The sequence below is a fragment of the Bidens hawaiensis genome, unplaced genomic scaffold (assembly GCF_021521415.1).
Source record: "Bidens hawaiensis isolate Kalapana, Puna unplaced genomic scaffold, B.hawaiensis_p1.1 tig00001960_1, whole genome shotgun sequence".
Lineage (NCBI taxonomy): Eukaryota > Viridiplantae > Streptophyta > Magnoliopsida > Asterales > Asteraceae > Bidens > Bidens hawaiensis.
In genome coordinates this window covers 140,914-158,928 of record NW_027491108.1, presented here as the reverse complement: position 1 = coordinate 158,928, position 18,015 = coordinate 140,914, and the positions used below count along the sequence as shown (strand labels likewise).

Sequence of the window (18,015 nt, the reverse complement as noted above, 5' to 3'; positions counted from 1 at the left end):
TATCTATGGCTGCATTACCAGTACTCGAAACCAAATGGTCATCCCCATATATATGTGAAATGATTGCTTATATTGTTGTTCTTAAATTGCTTTGACTTTTGAAGTATTAAAACCATGGTTTGGAATTATCGACATGAGGGTTTCCGCTTTCATCCGTACATGAAAACAAGCTATCTTAATATAAACGAGTGATGTGTTGAGTGTTGACATACGGATTAACCCCCATAACTAGTTTTTAAACGCTAAAAATCATAAAAATATGTTAAAGACTCCAATAATCTATGACATTTACCTAACACAATGGTCGTTAATCATATAATGAGTTATGAACGTGTTTTAAAAGATCTAATTGTTTTTGTTAACCAACAACTTAACTAGTTTTCAAACGCTAAAAATACTGTTTTATGCAATACTGAACACTTAAAATAGTTAGATATACAACCACATTGTTAGCTCATTTGCAAATACAAACTCCAACCTCATCAAAGCATTATAAACTTAATCATACAACAAGCGTCTGTACAAGTCTTAATTAGATAATCCTTTTGTAAGTCGTTATGTCATCAAGTCTTGGAAAACCCGTCATTTTAATCACCATTATTGCATTAGGGTTTGATCCATATATCTCACGAGTGTCTACTTGCATCTTATGACTCAAGTAAGACCTAACATGCTGCAGACAACTTTGCGGAATTCGTGACATATCAACCTTGTTAACAAGTTAGTTTTCGCTACCCCACTTTTACATGATTGCTTTCGGGGGGGTAAAGCAAGTTAATCTTATGCATTTGTTCATGAATATTGATAATTGAGTTTGAAATATTATTACACTTAAGATCGCACGTTCCCACAATTACATAACCATTTAACTTGAAATTAGGTCGTGAATATATTAATAGTAGTACTATTTGTGTTGACACCCCTTTCATGGTTGGTCACGCCAACTTTAACACTTGTGTCAGATGAACGCATATCATCCATTATTATTAATGTTACGTGATAAGACTGATTTGAGACATACAAGAAAGTCAATGTTTGGTTATGAGCTCACTGTAATTACATATGTGCATAACAAAATGAATTATTTACTAGTGTCTATAAACCCGCGAACTCACAATCTGTTTTTAGTTTACGTTATAAGCATGTTTTTCAGAAAACATCAATTGAGCTAGCACAAATAGAAGAACCCAATTTTAACATAAGGAACGAACATATACGTAAATAGTACCCCTTTATTCGAGAATGCATTGTGTAAAGAGATCAAAGTGGAACACATAAGCAGGGATCATCATAGGGCCAACAATCACGAAAGCATTAGCAAGACCGAGTTTATCAAAATGAAATGACTCGTTGAGTCACAACTCACAAGATTAGGGGGTAATTGATATTTTACAAAAAGTGTATTCACCAAGAACGAATACATAGAAAAAGTTAAAAAAGAAGGGTGAAAAAGAGGGAGGAAAAAGTAAAATATCGACGCCTGCTTTTCTTCTTTATCGTTCTTTTTCTTTAGTTTCTCACGAATATTTAGGTAGTGTTTGTTATGGAGGAATGGAAGATGGAATGTAATAAGCCATTTCAAATGAATGAAAAAAAAACATGTTTGGTTACCATGCATGAATGTAATGGATCATTCCAAATGGAATGAAACTCCTTCCATTTTTAGGATTTTCATTCCTTTGGGTATGGATGTTTTTTTTTCATTCATTCAAGGAATGAAAAAGTCAAAAAGTCAACATCATTTTTACTATTATAAAATTATAATTATATTATTATTATTATTTTCTAATTATAGTTATTATATTATCATCATTGGCGCCATCCGTGCATAAAGCTAGAACTTCATTTTTCTCCAGTTTTTTCAAACTTCTGGAAAGATGGTTAAAGAAACTCCGGTAACCACAACCCCAGCTACTGGGGGGAATACCGGCTACACAGTTTTTACAAACACTACCCCGGTTACCCAAGCCGGGGCAAGTGAAGTAAATTTTACGAACACTACCCCAGTTACCCAAGCTGGGGCAAGTGCAGTAAATAATCGCTCACTGGGATTCACCGATACCCAGTTAGAGAAACGAACAAGACTCCCCCGCCAAACACTCGATGAAGTTAAGGCATGGGCGGAGGCACGTCAAAAGGAATTCCAAGCTGAGTTGGATGAACGCTTGCGTTCCGTCCAACAGGCTGACGAATTCGAAGAATACTTGGACGATGACTCGGAGGAATCCGACACCGACGCGAACCCTCGCCATAGGGCAAAAGGGAAGCGTAAGGAAACAGACTCCCAACCGAGAAGGCATTTTGGAGAAGCCTTCAAACCAAAAAACACAGGTGGAAGTCCACGTGACTTCTCCAAAACATTCAGACCAAACGTTGCAAATGCGGGAACGTCCAAATTTGCAAGGGACATTGCGGAAGCAATTGCCCCAAAAAGTGCCAAAAAAATGTCCAGCATAGGCACATATGATGGTATATCTGACCCAGATGATCATTTGAACAGATTCATAGCGGGGGCAACCGTTAGTAGTTGGACGGAACCTACGTGGTGTTACATGTTCCAAATGACGCTTGTGGGGGCTGCTAGAGCGTGGTTCGATCGTCTACCGGTCAACCACATCTACGACTGGGCAGACTTCCAACAGAAGTTTAGCCAACACTTCAGCCAGCAAAGAAAGTATACCGAGGAGCAATGGACAATCATCAAATGCATTCGAGAGGAAGATGAATCTTTGCTAGACTTCATCACTCGCTTCAACTCGAAGAAGCTAAGTCTGGGTAACATTAGCGAAGATCTTGTTCGCGCTGCTTTTATTCAGGGCGCGAACGACCCAGAGCTTATCCGCACCTTAACGGGTAAAGATGGCATGCCATCCACATGGGATGCCATCATGACAGCAGCTAAAAGCTTTGCGGAAACGGAGAAGCAACTGGGTAGAGATCTCCCACAGAGCACAAACCTCTACACCCAGAAAACAAGAGAAGACAACGTCCTTACCGCCCGATTAAACAAAAAGCGGAAGCTAGGCATTTGGCAGTCAAGGGTAAACTTTGACACCTCATCCGGCTTGCAACATCGGTTAGGCGGAAGGGGTAACGTACAGTCGAACCAGAACTCCAGATGGACGCCGCTCACCAAAAGCGTAACCGAGATATTCGCCACTGAGGAGCTCCCATGGCCAAAGCCTCCAATAATCCGACATCGTCCCAATGCTGATCGGAGCAAATACTGTGACTTTCACAGGACAAAAGGCCACAACACTGAAGAATGCACAGACGTGAAGGACATGGTCGAAGCATTTGTCAGAGATGGGACGCTCGCGCACCTCGTGGCGCAATGAACGCTGAGCAAGCTGATGCGTGTAGAACCCCAGCTGGGGAAAACACGAATAAAAATTCCAGCTTCAATATGGAGACTACATGCTGCGTAAAGAACGAGATCCCGAACCAGGTGCGTATCGGCTCGATGGCACTCCCATCCCAACAACATGGAAGGGAGCTCAATTACACAGTTTGCATGTAGATAAATTCCAAATTTGTAAAGAAAAGGCCAAGAGCCACTTCTAATGGAAATGATTCTCCTTAGAACATCGACGCTGATGATTTTATATTTATACTATATGAACTATCAACACTAATATGCCGGTTTTCACCGCATAATTACGTGAAAAGTCGTTGCATGGGGAAGGCGGCAAAACCCGCATAAACCCAAAAAACGGCAAACCTTCACGCAGGTCAGTTGAAGGGGAAAAGTTCAGTCATCCTACTAAATGAAAGTGACGGTCTATCCGAATGAATCATGATAGAGGAAACTGAACACTAACCTATTAACAACCGCGCGTCGAATGGTTAATTTATTCAACACGGATATGCCGGTTTTCACCGCATAATTACGTGGAAAGTCGTTGCGTGGGGAAGGCGGCAAAACCCGCATGAACCCAAAAAACGGCAAACCTTCACGCAGGTCAGTTGAAGGGGAGAAGTTCAGTCATCCTACTAAATGAAAGTGCCGGTCTATCCGCATGAATCATGAGAGGAAACTGAACACTAACCTATTGACAACCGCGCGTCGAACGGTTAACTTATTCAAAACAGATTTCTAACAAAAGGATGAGGAAAACCTACACGCAGGTCAGATATAGGTAAAGTTTAGCCATCCTACTAAGTGCAAGTGACGGTCCTACCCGCACAATCACGAAAGAGGAAGCAAAACTTCAACCTATTATCTACCACGTTCAAAGGTTAACTTATCCTAAACACTTAGAAATTTCAAAAAAGATGAGGAAAACCTCCACGCAGGTCAGATGTAGGTAAAGTTTAGCCATCCTACTAAGTGCAAGTGACGGTCCTACCCGCACAATCACGAAAGAGGAAGCAAAACTTCAACCTATTATCTACCACGTTCAAAGGTTAACTTATCCTACACTTGGAAAATTGCTAATTTAAATTAAAGTATGCAAGTCATAACGTTTATAAAGCAAGGAATCCAGAGAAAGTAGCGGTCTTACCCGCACAAAGATTTATATTTCACAATGATTCATTACAAAAATGGCCGGGTAACTACCCGCCTACAAGAAAATAAATCTATACAAGATAAATCTATCCTAGCAGTGGGAAGGGATCTTCAGGATCAAGCTTCAGGGCCACTTCCACTTGGACCAGCACCATCAGTAGATCGTGGCAGTTCAAGGAAAGCTTTAAGGATAGCTAACCCATCATCAGCAGCAGCAACTTGATTCACCTTCTCCACCACCGGATGCGGGAAGGCGGCGTACTGATTCACTGCTTGGTCGTATACAGCTTCAGTATCTACATTATACAAAGGGAAGTTGGAAGGCGGGATGCCTTTCTCAACGAACCCTAGACCAAGCAGGAAGCCGGCCTTTTCCCCATCCTCGTGAGAAGCGTTGAGGGCTGCGCTCATAGCATCGTCATAAGACGTATCAGCAAAGACTCGATGCACAACCTACAAGAAAATATACAAATATCAGAACCTTTTCTATTTACAAAGAAAAGCGTAAAGACATGAAAAGCATACCTGAGACAACGCTTCCCGAAGAAGCCATTCCTTGGCAACCAGAGCTTCTTGGAGGGCAGCTTGAGCTTCGTTATGGGCGCGTTCGGCTTCACTCTTGTTGAGGTTGGCAAGCAACACTTCTTTAGCCGCAGCCTCTTCGACGCCCTTTAGCTTCCGCTCAGTATGGTCAAGCACCCCCCTCTGGTCCAAGATCTCCTGGAGCTTTTTGGCGTCTTCCATCGCCAAGGCATCAAGAGCCTGCTGGAGAGCCTCTAATTTGGCTTTAAGCTCTTCATTCTCCACGCGTAGAGGCTCAGCAACAGCTTCAGCCTTGGTGGCCCTCTCGGTTGCGTTCCCTGCAGTTTCCTTAGCCAGCCGAAGCTGTTCATTAACAGCTTGGGCAGCCTTGGAACGGGCCTCGAGCCGGGCCTGAACTTCAACCTCGAGGGCCTTGAAGGCCTTCTCCTTTTCCGCAGCAGCTGCGGTAAGCCTTTGGTTCTCCTCCCGGACAGCCCGCGCCTGAGCTACTTTAATGCGAGCTGCTTTTAACTTGTCGTTTTCACGACAAAGCAGCTCGACGCGCGGCTGCATCCGGGCCAGGAGAACCCGAAGCTCATTGGTTAGCCTACCCTCTTGGTAGCTAGCCATGGCTTCCCCCAACACACCACTGGGAGCAGCGTGACGAGCCCACTCCACGCACTCCACAGGGGTGCGAAGGGTTGTTCCTCGGCGAATGTTCCATCGTGGAACATACACTTCATTGGAATCCGACACTGCAAAAAACATAAAGCAGTTAGGAAAAGATGATAAAAAAATATATAAAATGGGCCAAAAGAACCCTACGCACATGTAGGGTCAATAACATGCCGATAGCCGCCAAACCCATCACCTGAACCCAAGGGAAATCGATCCAAAAGGTCAGGCAGATGGGAAGGAGGCAGAGGTTGGCGATAAGCCCCATGCATACCTGAAGGTTCGGCCATCGTTGCCGATGACGGAGGCATGGTATAAGCCGCCGCGGTCGCCGCCGCGGAATCCGCAGCAAAAGTAACCGCCGGCTCGGTGAAAGATGCGGTAAAAACAGCACTCACAGCCGGCGGTGACGTCATCACAGCTGGAACAGTCGTCTCAAAGGAGTGAGCAACTGAACCAGCGGAAGCAGGCGCAGGCGCCTGGGTTGTCGCCTCAGGTAGGCTGACCAAGCCTACCGTCATTGGCGGAGAGGTACTCCTCTGCGCTCCACCCTGGAATGCGTCAACATCCACGCCTGCGTAAAGAAGATAAGTATTAATGATGGAAAACTATGAAGTTAAAAGATAAAGGAAGTTCGTACTTACGGGTTTTCTTGAGCCTAAAGGTACGGAGAGGCGGGGACGAACCCGATGGAGCCGGCCTCTTTGCGCCGCTCACCGTCGTCTTCTTGGGCTCTCCGGAGGTGACAGTCGCAGCCTCCGGAGCGGTGGTCTTATCACCACCGGGATTCCCCGCCACCTCTTCGCTCTCGGTCTCCGAATCAGACCGAGGCACCGGATCGGCAGTGGGGGCCACCTTCTCCTTCCCCTTCCCGCCGGTAGCCTTCTTCTTCCGCACCAACGGAGGACCATCTGCGGATTCCTCATCAGAACATACGATTAAAGGAATTCCAGCAGAGGTTTCAACATTAAGGGGTCGAGGGTTGAATAGCGCCTTACCTGGCCGCCTGGCGCTAAGGATCTCGTGGCCTAGCGGATAGACCTCCACGAACCGATCCGCCGTTTGTTCTAGGATGGGCAACTCGTTCTCGTCTAGAGCGCGAGTACCCATCCGAGCGGGACCGTCAGCCTCCCGCGGGTTCAGGAGCGACTGCAAGTCGTTCCCCTCTGAAATAAACAGGAAAAAAGTTAGAAGAGATTCTAAATCAACAAAAAGAAACAGAGCATACCGTAAGGAACAGAGTTCGAACCGTATTCAAGGACGATTGGGATCTTTTGCGCATCCGCCTCCTTCCACACCCGGCTCATCCCCAGCATCACCATCCCGGACTCCGCAAACCGGTAAACCGGAGATTGGACTCGGGATATCTTCGAAAACCATTCCGCCTCCTCGTAGTTGGAGGCGTGAAGGCTGGGAAGTGCTTGCCCGTTCTTGAATTTCATGGCAAGGGGGATGGCGCGAGCGGAGATGTAGAAGAACTCCCGCTTCCACGAGCGAAGACTGCGCTCGGTTGCGCAGATCTTCAAACCCTTAATCCGGGTTATCAATGTATACCACCCCTGGATGCACCTCCAAGAGTAGAAGGTCATCAGGCGGTCAACATAGGGCTCAATGCCCAGAATCCGGCACACCCACTCGAAGTGCCGAATCTTGGCAATCGCCATCGGGTGCACCTCGGTCAGGTGCACACCGTGCCTCTCCAGGACACGGAAAACAAACTTTGTCAATGGGAACCTAAGATTCCCATAAACAAAGAATGCAGCATATACCCCGATCTTGCCTCTGGGGGCATCGTACACCGTCTGATGGGGTTCAGGAAACTCAGGCTCGAGAGACTCGAGCATGAACTTCCTGACGACGTACTGATACAGATCGACAGGCAGAGCACACTGGCACTCGCCAGCAGTACTCTTGTCATCGGCTGTAGATTCGAGATCACGAGACGACATCTTGCAAAAGAAAGAAGAAAACGATTTCAAGAGAATGCTCGACTGAAAGATGAGTATTCGCCGGAAATCGTTCTAAAGATGAAGAGAAGAGTGAAAGTGTGGATTACAAAAAACCCTCTCCCCCTTTATATACTAATCGCAATTAATGCGATGCATTTAATGCGGAAGAGAGAGAAATCGAAGGTGCAATGAAACTATGACACGTGGCAAAAAGCAAGCTGGCAACAGCTGTTGAAAGGACGCGTACCATTAATTTCGCGGCCACGCGCCCGAAAAATCTCGCCCACGCGCCTGAAAAAGCGTCTGGAATGACCATGTACTGTCACGTCACCATAACTTCCTGCACGTCCTGACACAGTCAAAAGAAACCGTCGCACGACGTTTCAGAGGTTTGGACTGTTCTTATCCTCACCAACTCTTCGAATTTCAAAATTCAAAAAGATTCAAAAGTAAGCGGGAAAATACCCCTTACCTTGGCAACCAAGTAACCGTAAGACGGATGCGGGTACAGTGTTAAGGCAAAACCCTTCACATACCTAGCACCCGCAGGGAATTGAAGCCAAGAATAACTTGGCAACCAAGTAACCGTAAGACGGATGTGGGTACAGTGTTAAGGCAAAACCCTTCACATACCTAGCACCCGCAGGGAATTGAAGCCAATAATAACTTGGCAACCAAGTAACCGTAAGACGGATGCGGGTACAGTGTTAAGGCAAAACCCTTCACATACCTAGCACCCGCAGGGAATTGAAGCCAAGAATAACTTGGCAACCAAGTAACCGTAAGACGGATGCGGGTACAGTGTAAAGGCAAAACCCTTCACATACCTAGCACCCGCAGGGAATTGAAGCCAAGAATACCTCGGCAACCAAGTAACTATAAGACGGGTGCGGGTACAGTGTTAAGGCAAAACCCTTCACATACCTAGCACCCGCAGGGAATTGACGCCAGGAATACCTTGGAAGTAAAGTAACCGTAAGACGAGCGCGGGTACAGTGTTAAGGCAAAACCCTTCACATACCTAGCGCTCCGCAGGGAATTGAAACCAAGAAGGATCTTCTGGCCAATGCTTGCGGAAACGGAAATAACATCCCCGCATAGCGGGAACGTCGAGAACTACATTGTTTGAAGCTCCAGGATGGAATTGGTGGTTTTAACATAATTGATCACTATGTTCAAAACTACCAAAACCTCATGGAGAATCCACACAAGTGGGACTCAACGCTCCTGACTTACGAAGAGGTTACAGACCTACCCGCATCATACCCAAAGATCAAGCAGGAAAGTCGAGAATTTCTGCAAGTGACAAGGACTTCCGCGGGAAGAATCCCCATGGAAAACCTTAAAAAACCCTTTTCAAAACCCTTTGCTTAAGTCCAAAAGTTCACCTCACTTTATTAAACACTCATGAGAAGAACATTGGACTGGGGGGACTTGAAGAGGTAGGTCCCAGCAGAGCCCAGTTGGACCCGCAAGACTCACCTTGAAAAGGGACGTCTGCGCAGAAACCAACTGGATCCGCAGGACCAACCATGCTCAGAGACGTGACGTCCTTACGCGCAGTACGCAAGCTGTTCCCGCAGGAAATGCCTCCCAATGGTGAAGGACTCTGCCTGTTCCCGCAGTTGCGGATACAAGCCATCAGGGAAGGCCACCCGCGCAGCAAGGCTACACGCACAAGGCACTTAGCTCTCAATCACTCAGTGTCACCTGAAGGAACGAGCAAAGCCGGGAACAATCCCGCACAAGGGCGGGAGGGGGAATACTCCCGCCCAAATAAGCCAGTCCGTACGATACGGGAAGATCTTCTGTACTGTACCTGACGAGGTATGGGCAAAAGATCTGACTAAAGATACGACAGCTTATTGACAACAGTATGGCGAGCAGCATGCTCCTGTACTGTATGTCACTATTAGCCGCTGCCTACTCACCAACTCCTGTCATACCACGTGCATAGCCGGCAGTTGGTGGAAAAGGAATAGTACACAGTAGGCCTGGTCACTATCAGCCGCTGCCTACCCACCAACTACCAGCAGGGCACGTGCGTAGGCCACTGTTGGTGGAACAGGAATACTATTGCAGCCGGCCACACCTCCTTGGAAACCTACCTTCGGCTATAAATACCACAAATGGTATGACCATCATCATCTTATCATATTATCATCATATTATACCTGATATCTGCTCTAGCAATCTCTTAATATACATTTATATTTAAAGAGCAATCTAGTCTGATTCTCACGCCGGAGGGTGGTCACAAGGAGGAACCCCCCCTTCTCAGTGACAAGCTCACGGTGTCTGTTTTGCAGGTTATCAGAAGAACCATCTTTACCGGGCCTAACCCTTCGTGGGAAACATCTATCTAACCCCCAGGTTACCCGTAATCTGCCCGGGGTCCGGTTAGTGTTTCTTCAGGTTATGAGCTCACTGTAATTACATATGTGCATAACAAAATGAATTATTTACTAGTGTCTATAAACCCGCGAACTCACAATCTGTTTTTAGTTTACGTTATAAGCATGTTTTTCAGAAAACATCAATTGAGCTAGCACAAATAGAAGAACCCAATTTTAACATAAGGAACGAACATATACGTAAATAGTACCCCTTTATTCGAGAATGCATTGTGTAAAGAGATCAAAGTGGAACACATAAGCAGGGATCATCATAGGGCCAACAATCACGAAAGCATTAGCAAGACCGAGTTTATCAAAATGAAATGACTCGTTGAGTCATAACTCACAAGATTAGGGGGTAATTGATATTTTACAAAAAGTGTATTCACCAAGAACGAATACATAGAAAAAGTTAAAAAAGAAGGGTGAAAAAGAGGGAGGAAAAAGTAAAATATCGACGCCTGCTTTTCTTCTTTATCGTTCTTTTTCTTTAGTTTCTCACGAATATTTAGGTAGTGTTTGTTATGGAGGAATGGAAGGTGGAATGTAATAAGCCATTTCAAATGAATGAAAAAAAAACATGTTTGGTTACCATGCATGAATGTAATGGATCATTCCAAATGGAATGAAACTCCTTCCATTTTTAGGATTTTCATTCCTTTGGGTATTGATGTTTTTTTTTCATTCATTCAAGGAATGAAAAAGTCAAAAAGTCAACATCATTTTTACTATTATAAAATTATAATTATATTATTATTATTATTTTCTAATTATAGTTATTATATTATCATTATCGTTTTGTATATTATAATATAACTATTATTATATTAGAACTATTACTACATTATCAATACATTTTATTTTTAAATTATATGAGTTAACATTTCATAACGCATATACAGTTTAACGATCTCGTTGCAGCACGAGGTCTTAAAAATACTTATTATAAATATTCATTTATTATTAATATTATTTATTTATTTTTTATTATTATTACTAATAAAAATATTAATAATGATAAAAGTAAAAATTAACAATAGAATGGTAATAATCCATTCTATTATATTATCAAGTCCATTCCATTCTTCCATTACCCCCGTACCAAATATAACCTTAAATTCATACCAGATTACCGAATTCATTCATAATATTTATCTTATTTCCACAAATCAATCATATTATTATTACTAATATTTCCCAATAAAAATCTTGTCATTTTCCCGATTCCTCAATCCTCTTTCATTGCAATAAAAATATACAACGAAATTGGGGTTGAATTTCAGAGGGTGTTCAAGAATTAAAATGTAGTTTTCGTCAAAATCAAGATTAGGATTTGGTAATTTTCGTGTTTCCTGTAATTGGGTATTTTGAATTTCGGTTAATTTTGATGAAATGGGTTCAATGCTGGAGACCTTAATTGGTGTTTAATTAGGTGTTTATATAAGATTGAGTAAGCAATTATGGATCTTGTTTTTGGTGGGAAGTTTAAGCTTGGAAAGAAAATTGGGAGTGGATCATTTGGTGAACTTTATTTAGGTATTAATTGCAAATATTATATATATAAATATATAATAATGTGTGTGTGTTTATGTTGATGATCATATTCTTGTTTGATGATATTGCAGGTGTCAATATTCAAACTGGTGAAGAAGTAGCTGTCAAATTGGTATTATTGACTTCCATTATTCTTGTTCATTGTTTTGTTTCCTACAAAGAAATCATTTTTCTTGACAAAACACAAAAAAAAATGTGTTATTTTGTATTTAAAAACCGGTCAAGTAACCTCGTATTGATTGGCCACTGGCCGGTATATTTATCTTCATCAAGTTAGGTTGCTGTACGAGTGTGATTGTTTTGATCTTGTGAATTTGTAATAATGGGATATAGAAAGGGAGTGGAGCATGCGGTTACAAAAACGTTTTATCTATTACATTTAAAGCAATGTGTACAAGTGTAACATAACATTGGCTTTCAAAAGTGCGCCACTCGTAGCATACTTAGAGGTGCATGGGTCTGCCAAAAAGCGAAATTTCCGTTTTTGAGCTTTTAGAAACTGGTTCATGTATGATTTCAGTTTTTTCAGTTTTCACATTTGGGCTTGAAATTTTTGGGCGAAAATTTAAAATTTTTATTAATTACATAAAATTAAAAATGAAAACACATAAAATTCAGTTTGGTTTTTTGGTTTTAATTGCACGTAAAGCCGAACCGAAAATTCGGTTTTTACGAAAACATAAAACCAAACCAACGGTTTTTGTTTGGTTTTGATTGTTTCGGTTATTGATCAGTTTTTTTCAGTTTTATGCACACCCCTATGACAATCTTCCACTTAGCTTATGCTTCTTTATTATTTCGCCTTACAGGAATCCGTTAAGACAAGGCATCCTAAACTTCATTATGAATCAAAAATATATAGACTTTTCCAAGGAGGATGTGAGTTTATCTCTCTTGTAGCTTTGTTTTTACATTTTTTTCAATAATCGCTTTTCTAGGTTCTTTTAAACTTAATTAATCGATAACGAAGATCATAATAACTTTTGCCGAACTCTCGAATTTGATTAAGTGGTGGGCAAAACGCCGGTTAGGCAAAAAATCGAATTTCGGTTTTAGTGTTTTAGGATAGCGTTTGGTTTCGTTTTTCGCAATGGGTTCATTTCGTCCTTTTCTGTTTTACCATCTGGGCTAGAAAATTTTGGGCTGAAAGAAAAAATGACCCAAAAATAATGAGTCTGAGCCCATTTTTTTCTGTTGATTAATGATTAATTGGCTATCACACATTTGGATCTTAAATTCTTGGGATACGACAGTTAATAATTTCTTATAAATTAGTAAAAATCAGCCTTTTCGATTCTGTTCGTTTCAATCAGTTCGGTTTTGTTTTTTAGGTTTTTGGTTGACACAAAACCAAAACGAACCTGAAAATCGTTTTTTTCGAAAACATAAAACCAAACCGTTGGTTTTTTATTGGGTTTGGTTATTTTGGTTTCATGCACATAAGTAACTAAAAGTACTCTTTTGGCAAGTTTCTACCCACTGCTTTTGTAAGGTGCTTTTAACCCATCTGACCCGTTAAAGATAACAACATAGCCCGAAGCACTCATTACATGTGTTGAAATCAACACATTTACTAATATGTATTCATATTCGTTTCATGAGGTTACATATTTGTCTAAAATAATCATCCTTTCTAATAAATTTAATCATTTTCTTTATTGAAGCGGGAATACCAAATCTTAAGTGGTTCGTAGTCGAGGGAGAATACAATATTATGGTCATTGACCTTCTTGGACCAAGTCTTGAAGGTCATTTCAATAGTTGCAATAGAAAGTTATCCTTGAAAACGGTTCTAATGCTTGCGGATCAATTAGTAAGTGCTCATAGAATCATAGCCACTCCTCATTAAAATGTGAAATACCTCAATATATATAAATCGTTGCTTAAATACGTTTATGATGTTACAGTTAAACAGAGTTGAGTTCATGCATGAGAGAGGTTTTCTTCACCGTGACTTAAAGCCAGACAATTTTCTTATGGGCCTTGGTCGCAAGGCTAATCAGGTAATCTTGGGAAATTTTAGTTTTTATTTCTGTGCAGGCTAATCAAATTTTGTTTTGTTTTGTTTTTGTTTTATAATTATGAAAGGTGTATGCGATTGATTTTGGGCTCGCGAAAAAGTATAGGGATCTTCAAACTCATAAACACATACCATATAGGTAACTTTTCAGTTGGTCCATAATAGTCTAGAGGTGGCAAACTGTCTAAGATGGGCCGTATCGGGTTTGACCTGCCAACACTTTTTTTCCGTTTTTAACTTTTGGTTTCGAAATGATATTATGTATTAAGTATGGTTATAAGAACCGTGTTATAATAAATAATACCTTTTGTTGTTCAAACCTAATCAAAGATTCGATTTTTTGCGTATTTTAGTTTTTATTTCTGTCCTTTTGGTTTGGTTTTACCATTTGGGCTTTGGTAATATTGAAAAAAGAGTTAGTCCCATATAATGAGTTTTTTAGTTTTATAACTTTGAACCTAATTTTTGTTAATTAATATCTGATTAATACATTTTGGCTTAAATATTTTGGTTACATTATTTATTAAGTTTTTATAAATTACTTAACATTCAAAATCAAAAAATGAAAACCTATAAATTTGGTTCAGTTTTTCTGGTTCTAATTAGATGGAAAAACCAAAACCATACCGAGAATTCGGTTTTTACAAAAACATAAAACCAAACCGTTGGTTTTTGTTTGGGTTTGGTTATGTCGGCCTTTTTGTTTATGTTTGTTTCTTTTTTTGGTTTCATTACTTTCATACGCCAACCCATCCAAATGAGCCTGTTTTTTGCCAGTAGTTGATTTGGATGCTAATTGAGCTTAGGCAGCTGTTCTGAAAAATAAATAAATAAAGTTTGAGTTTATGTGTAACAAATAATGTCTATAAGTAATGCTTAAAAAGGCAACTTTTTTATTTTTAATGGTTTCAAACAAAAAAAATTGTTTTTTAAGAACTCGTTTGAAATTGTACCAGGGAAAACAAGAATCTAACAGGCACAGCTCGCTATTGCAGTATCAACACACATCTTGGAGTTGGTAAGTGATTTTTATAACTTGCATTATTATTCCAAGTATAACTTTGATAAGAAATGAGTTTTTATACTTTTTTATGCTTTGATGCCATATAAAATACCGCCTTTTCTATTTACGGCGGAACAAAGCAGGCGGGATGATCTTGAATCTCTCGGTTATATTCTTATGTATTTTATGAGAGGAAGGTATGTAGATAGTTTTTTATATTTATTTTTCACTTTTTAATCTTTTTATTATTATTTTTATTATTATTATTATTTTTTATTATTATTATTATTTATTTTCGATCTAATACTGTGCATGCTTTTGCATTAGCCTCCCTTGGCAAGGACTGAAAGCAGGGAACAAGAAACAGAAATATGACCGGATTAGTGAGAAGAAAATGTTTACTTCAATAGAGGTATTGTGAATTTAGGCGTGTTAAGCGGGTTGTGTTCGCAGGTTGGCGGGTCTAACCCGACACAAACCCCAAGAATCATGTCAGACATATGAACCCAAACACGACCGTTTAACCTGATTTTTAAAAAAAATTCTGCGTATGAATATGTCAGGGTGGTCAGGCATATTAACCTGAACACAACGCATTTAACCTGATTTTAGTTTTTTGCGTATTAATACGTCAAACATATCACGAATACGTTAAACCTGATTTTCTTTTTGCTTTTTTTTCTGTTTTTTTTTCTTTTGCATATTAATACTGTTATTTGGAATATCAAATAACAAATACTTAAGAATTAAGTTAAAAAGAATGATACAAATGTATATAAAACAATTAAATTTTATTATAAAATCTTATATGCCAATTTCCCTTTTAAGTTTTAAATTTTGGCATACAATACCCAACCAATTCAGTTAATGATAAAACATATTTTGAAAATACAAATAAAACTTAATGGGAACATGACCCGATTAGCTAAGCAGGTTGGACCTGAAACTGACCCGTTTAGCTAAACGGGAAAAACTGACCCAAACCTGACACATTTAGCTAAACGGGTTTCGACTGAAACTGGCCTGAACCCATTCATACTAAACTCAAACCTATAAATTTTGTGTTAGGTTCGTGTCATGTCAGAAATTCACACCTTAGTACCTTACGTATGCATATACTACTATGCTTATATGTACATCTATATAACAGGTGTTTGGATTTGAATTTTGAATCTAATTTGTAAAAGTTTTTATAGGTACTATGTAAATCATATCCATCCGAGTTCGTCTCATACTTTCATTATTGTCGATCGTTAAGATTCGAAGATAAACCGGCCTATTCTTACTTGAAGAAGCTTTTCCGCGACTTATTTATTCGCGAAGGTGATCGCCACAATCTTTATTTATTAATTAATTTATCCATCGTTGATCACTAATTTAGTCTATATGTGTGTGTGCTTATGTATTTATATGTATATATTCGTATTTGTCAGGCTATCAATATGATTATGTATTTGATTGGAGCTTATTGAAATATCCTCAAATAAGTGCCACCTCCAGAGTGCGGGTTCGTACCACACATATACTTTATTATTATTACCATTATTATTATAATTATACATTCATGCTGTTTTTTAATACCGTATAATTTTTTCAGCATATTAGTGGTAATTCAGGGTTAAATGGTGGACCGTCGACTGAAAAGCCGGGAAGAGTTTCGGGTATTTGCTTATAACTTAGGTTTTAATTTATTGGTATTAGGCATGTAAACGAACCAAACGTTTAGTGAACCGTTAGGCGAAAAGTTCGGTTATGTTAACTTATTTAAAGACGATCCAGCATGAAAGCATGTCTCGAACGTTCGTTTATGTTCACTATGTATGTTTTTTTAAGTTCGTTTGTTTACATTCGTGATTATATTTATATAAAACTTTTAGGCCCATTGCAGTTTAGTCTAGTTTTTAATAACCTTTTAGGTTGAAAACGTTGTTGTTCGCATTTAGTTTTAATTGGTTTTAGCTCAGTTATGTTCAATTATTTTTGTTTGTTTATACTGTTAACGAACTAGCATAAACAAATACTAACAAGAAAACTCCACTCGTTTAATTGTTCGTGTTCGATCCATTAAAGTTGTAGGAACGTACACGAACCTGTTTTGTTCGTGTTTTTCGGTTCATTCACATGCCTAACTGATATATACTTACGCGTATACAATTATATTTATTTGTCATGTGTTGTTAAATAGGTGGACAAGATTCGCGTGCGTTGGAAGCATTGTCGAGAAGAAATCCAGAAGTCGGTGGTCGTTATGAGCATTCAAAAGATGTGGTAAAGTTATTATTTTGAGGTGGAAATATGGGTGGGTCGGGGGATGGATTAGTGGGTTGGTAATTTTGGTATGGGTTGAAATGGTTGGGTTGGTCCGAATAACTTCTTGTTCAATGATTTATCTTTCAGCAAGTACGATTACGAAAAAGGCCCCCTTACAGAAACTGTATTATTTTAAATAAAATAATTTAGGTGGTTTTATGTGTTAAAAAAACACTTTGGGCCTATTGCCCGAGCCTTTACAAAACCTGTATAATTCTAAACCAATGTGATAGTATATATTTAAAAAGACATTTGGGCTAGTTTTAGGGGTGTGCATGGGTTGGTTTTGGGTTCAAACCGAACCAAAAACCAAAAATTCAGTTTTTGAGTTTCTAAAACCGTTTGCTTTCGCTTTTCAGTTTGGATTCGTAACTACTTTTTCGGTTCTACCATTTGGGCTGAAAATTTTTTTGGCCCAAAATAAATTTGGATCTAAATCTATTTAATATTTATCGTGATAATATTGTTTACAGCAAGCCGATTCTGAAAAGGTGAGAACGTCTCGACATGTGAGCTCATCAAAGTATGCAGGTCTATCGGTAACCAGACCTGGCTCATCGGGTGAAGCTACAGAAGGCCGGTCAAGCAGAATCTTGTCGAGCATTGGGGCCCGCACATCAAGAGCACAAGTTGGCTATGGGACCAAAGCAACGGGGCTTGCTCGCATCCCAAAGGGTGGCCGAGAAGATCAGCTCCGAAGCTTTGAGTCTCTCCAAATCAAGAAGTAATGTTTTTGACTCGTTATGATTATAATTACCCAATTTAGTGTTTATATTTGAATGTGATGGCTATTTTATTCCTCAACTATATGTGTTTTGGAATGGCAAATTTTATTATAGCTCGAGTCTACTTAATAAAAGATTTACACTTGGAGGTGAAGGGTTTTAACGAACTTTTTTTTTCTTTTCAAATAGCGAACCCCTTAAGTTAATATATATTTTGTAATGAGTCAACATCAAGACATCAAAGTCGTTACTTAGGGCTTGAAGGCCGAAATCTAAATCTCCACCTTGAAGTAAGAAATGGTAATCGATATAGCCTCTAAACCAACTTCATGGTGTAGCGTATCCATCATA

The 18,015-nt window shown here is 40.0% G+C and overlaps 1 protein-coding gene across 3 annotated transcripts; it reads left to right on the top strand.

Annotated features, from left to right (window-relative positions):
• The first annotated feature begins 11,503 nt into the window (after positions 1-11,503).
• On the top strand, positions 11,504-17,667 carry LOC143599982 (casein kinase 1-like protein 7). Of its 3 annotated transcripts, none has more exons than XM_077077812.1 (14): positions 11,504-11,588; positions 11,678-11,718; positions 12,416-12,485; positions 13,271-13,419; positions 13,514-13,609; positions 13,695-13,765; positions 14,583-14,642; positions 14,761-14,826; positions 14,957-15,041; positions 15,826-15,952; positions 16,063-16,136; positions 16,227-16,290; positions 16,815-16,897; positions 17,413-17,667. In XM_077077812.1, exons 1-14 carry the CDS (start codon positions 11,513-11,515, stop codon positions 17,665-17,667), a joined length of 1,317 nt encoding a protein of 438 aa, XP_076933927.1. In that variant the 5' UTR covers positions 11,504-11,512. The 3 variants fall into 3 exon arrangements, with proteins under 3 accessions (XP_076933927.1, XP_076933915.1, XP_076933921.1); XM_077077800.1 differs by having other exon boundaries at positions 11,513-11,588; positions 16,063-16,130; XM_077077806.1 differs by lacking the exons at positions 16,815-16,897; positions 17,413-17,667 and having other exon boundaries at positions 11,513-11,588; positions 13,271-13,297; positions 13,376-13,419; positions 16,063-16,272.
• Positions 17,668-18,015: the final 348 nt, after the last annotated feature.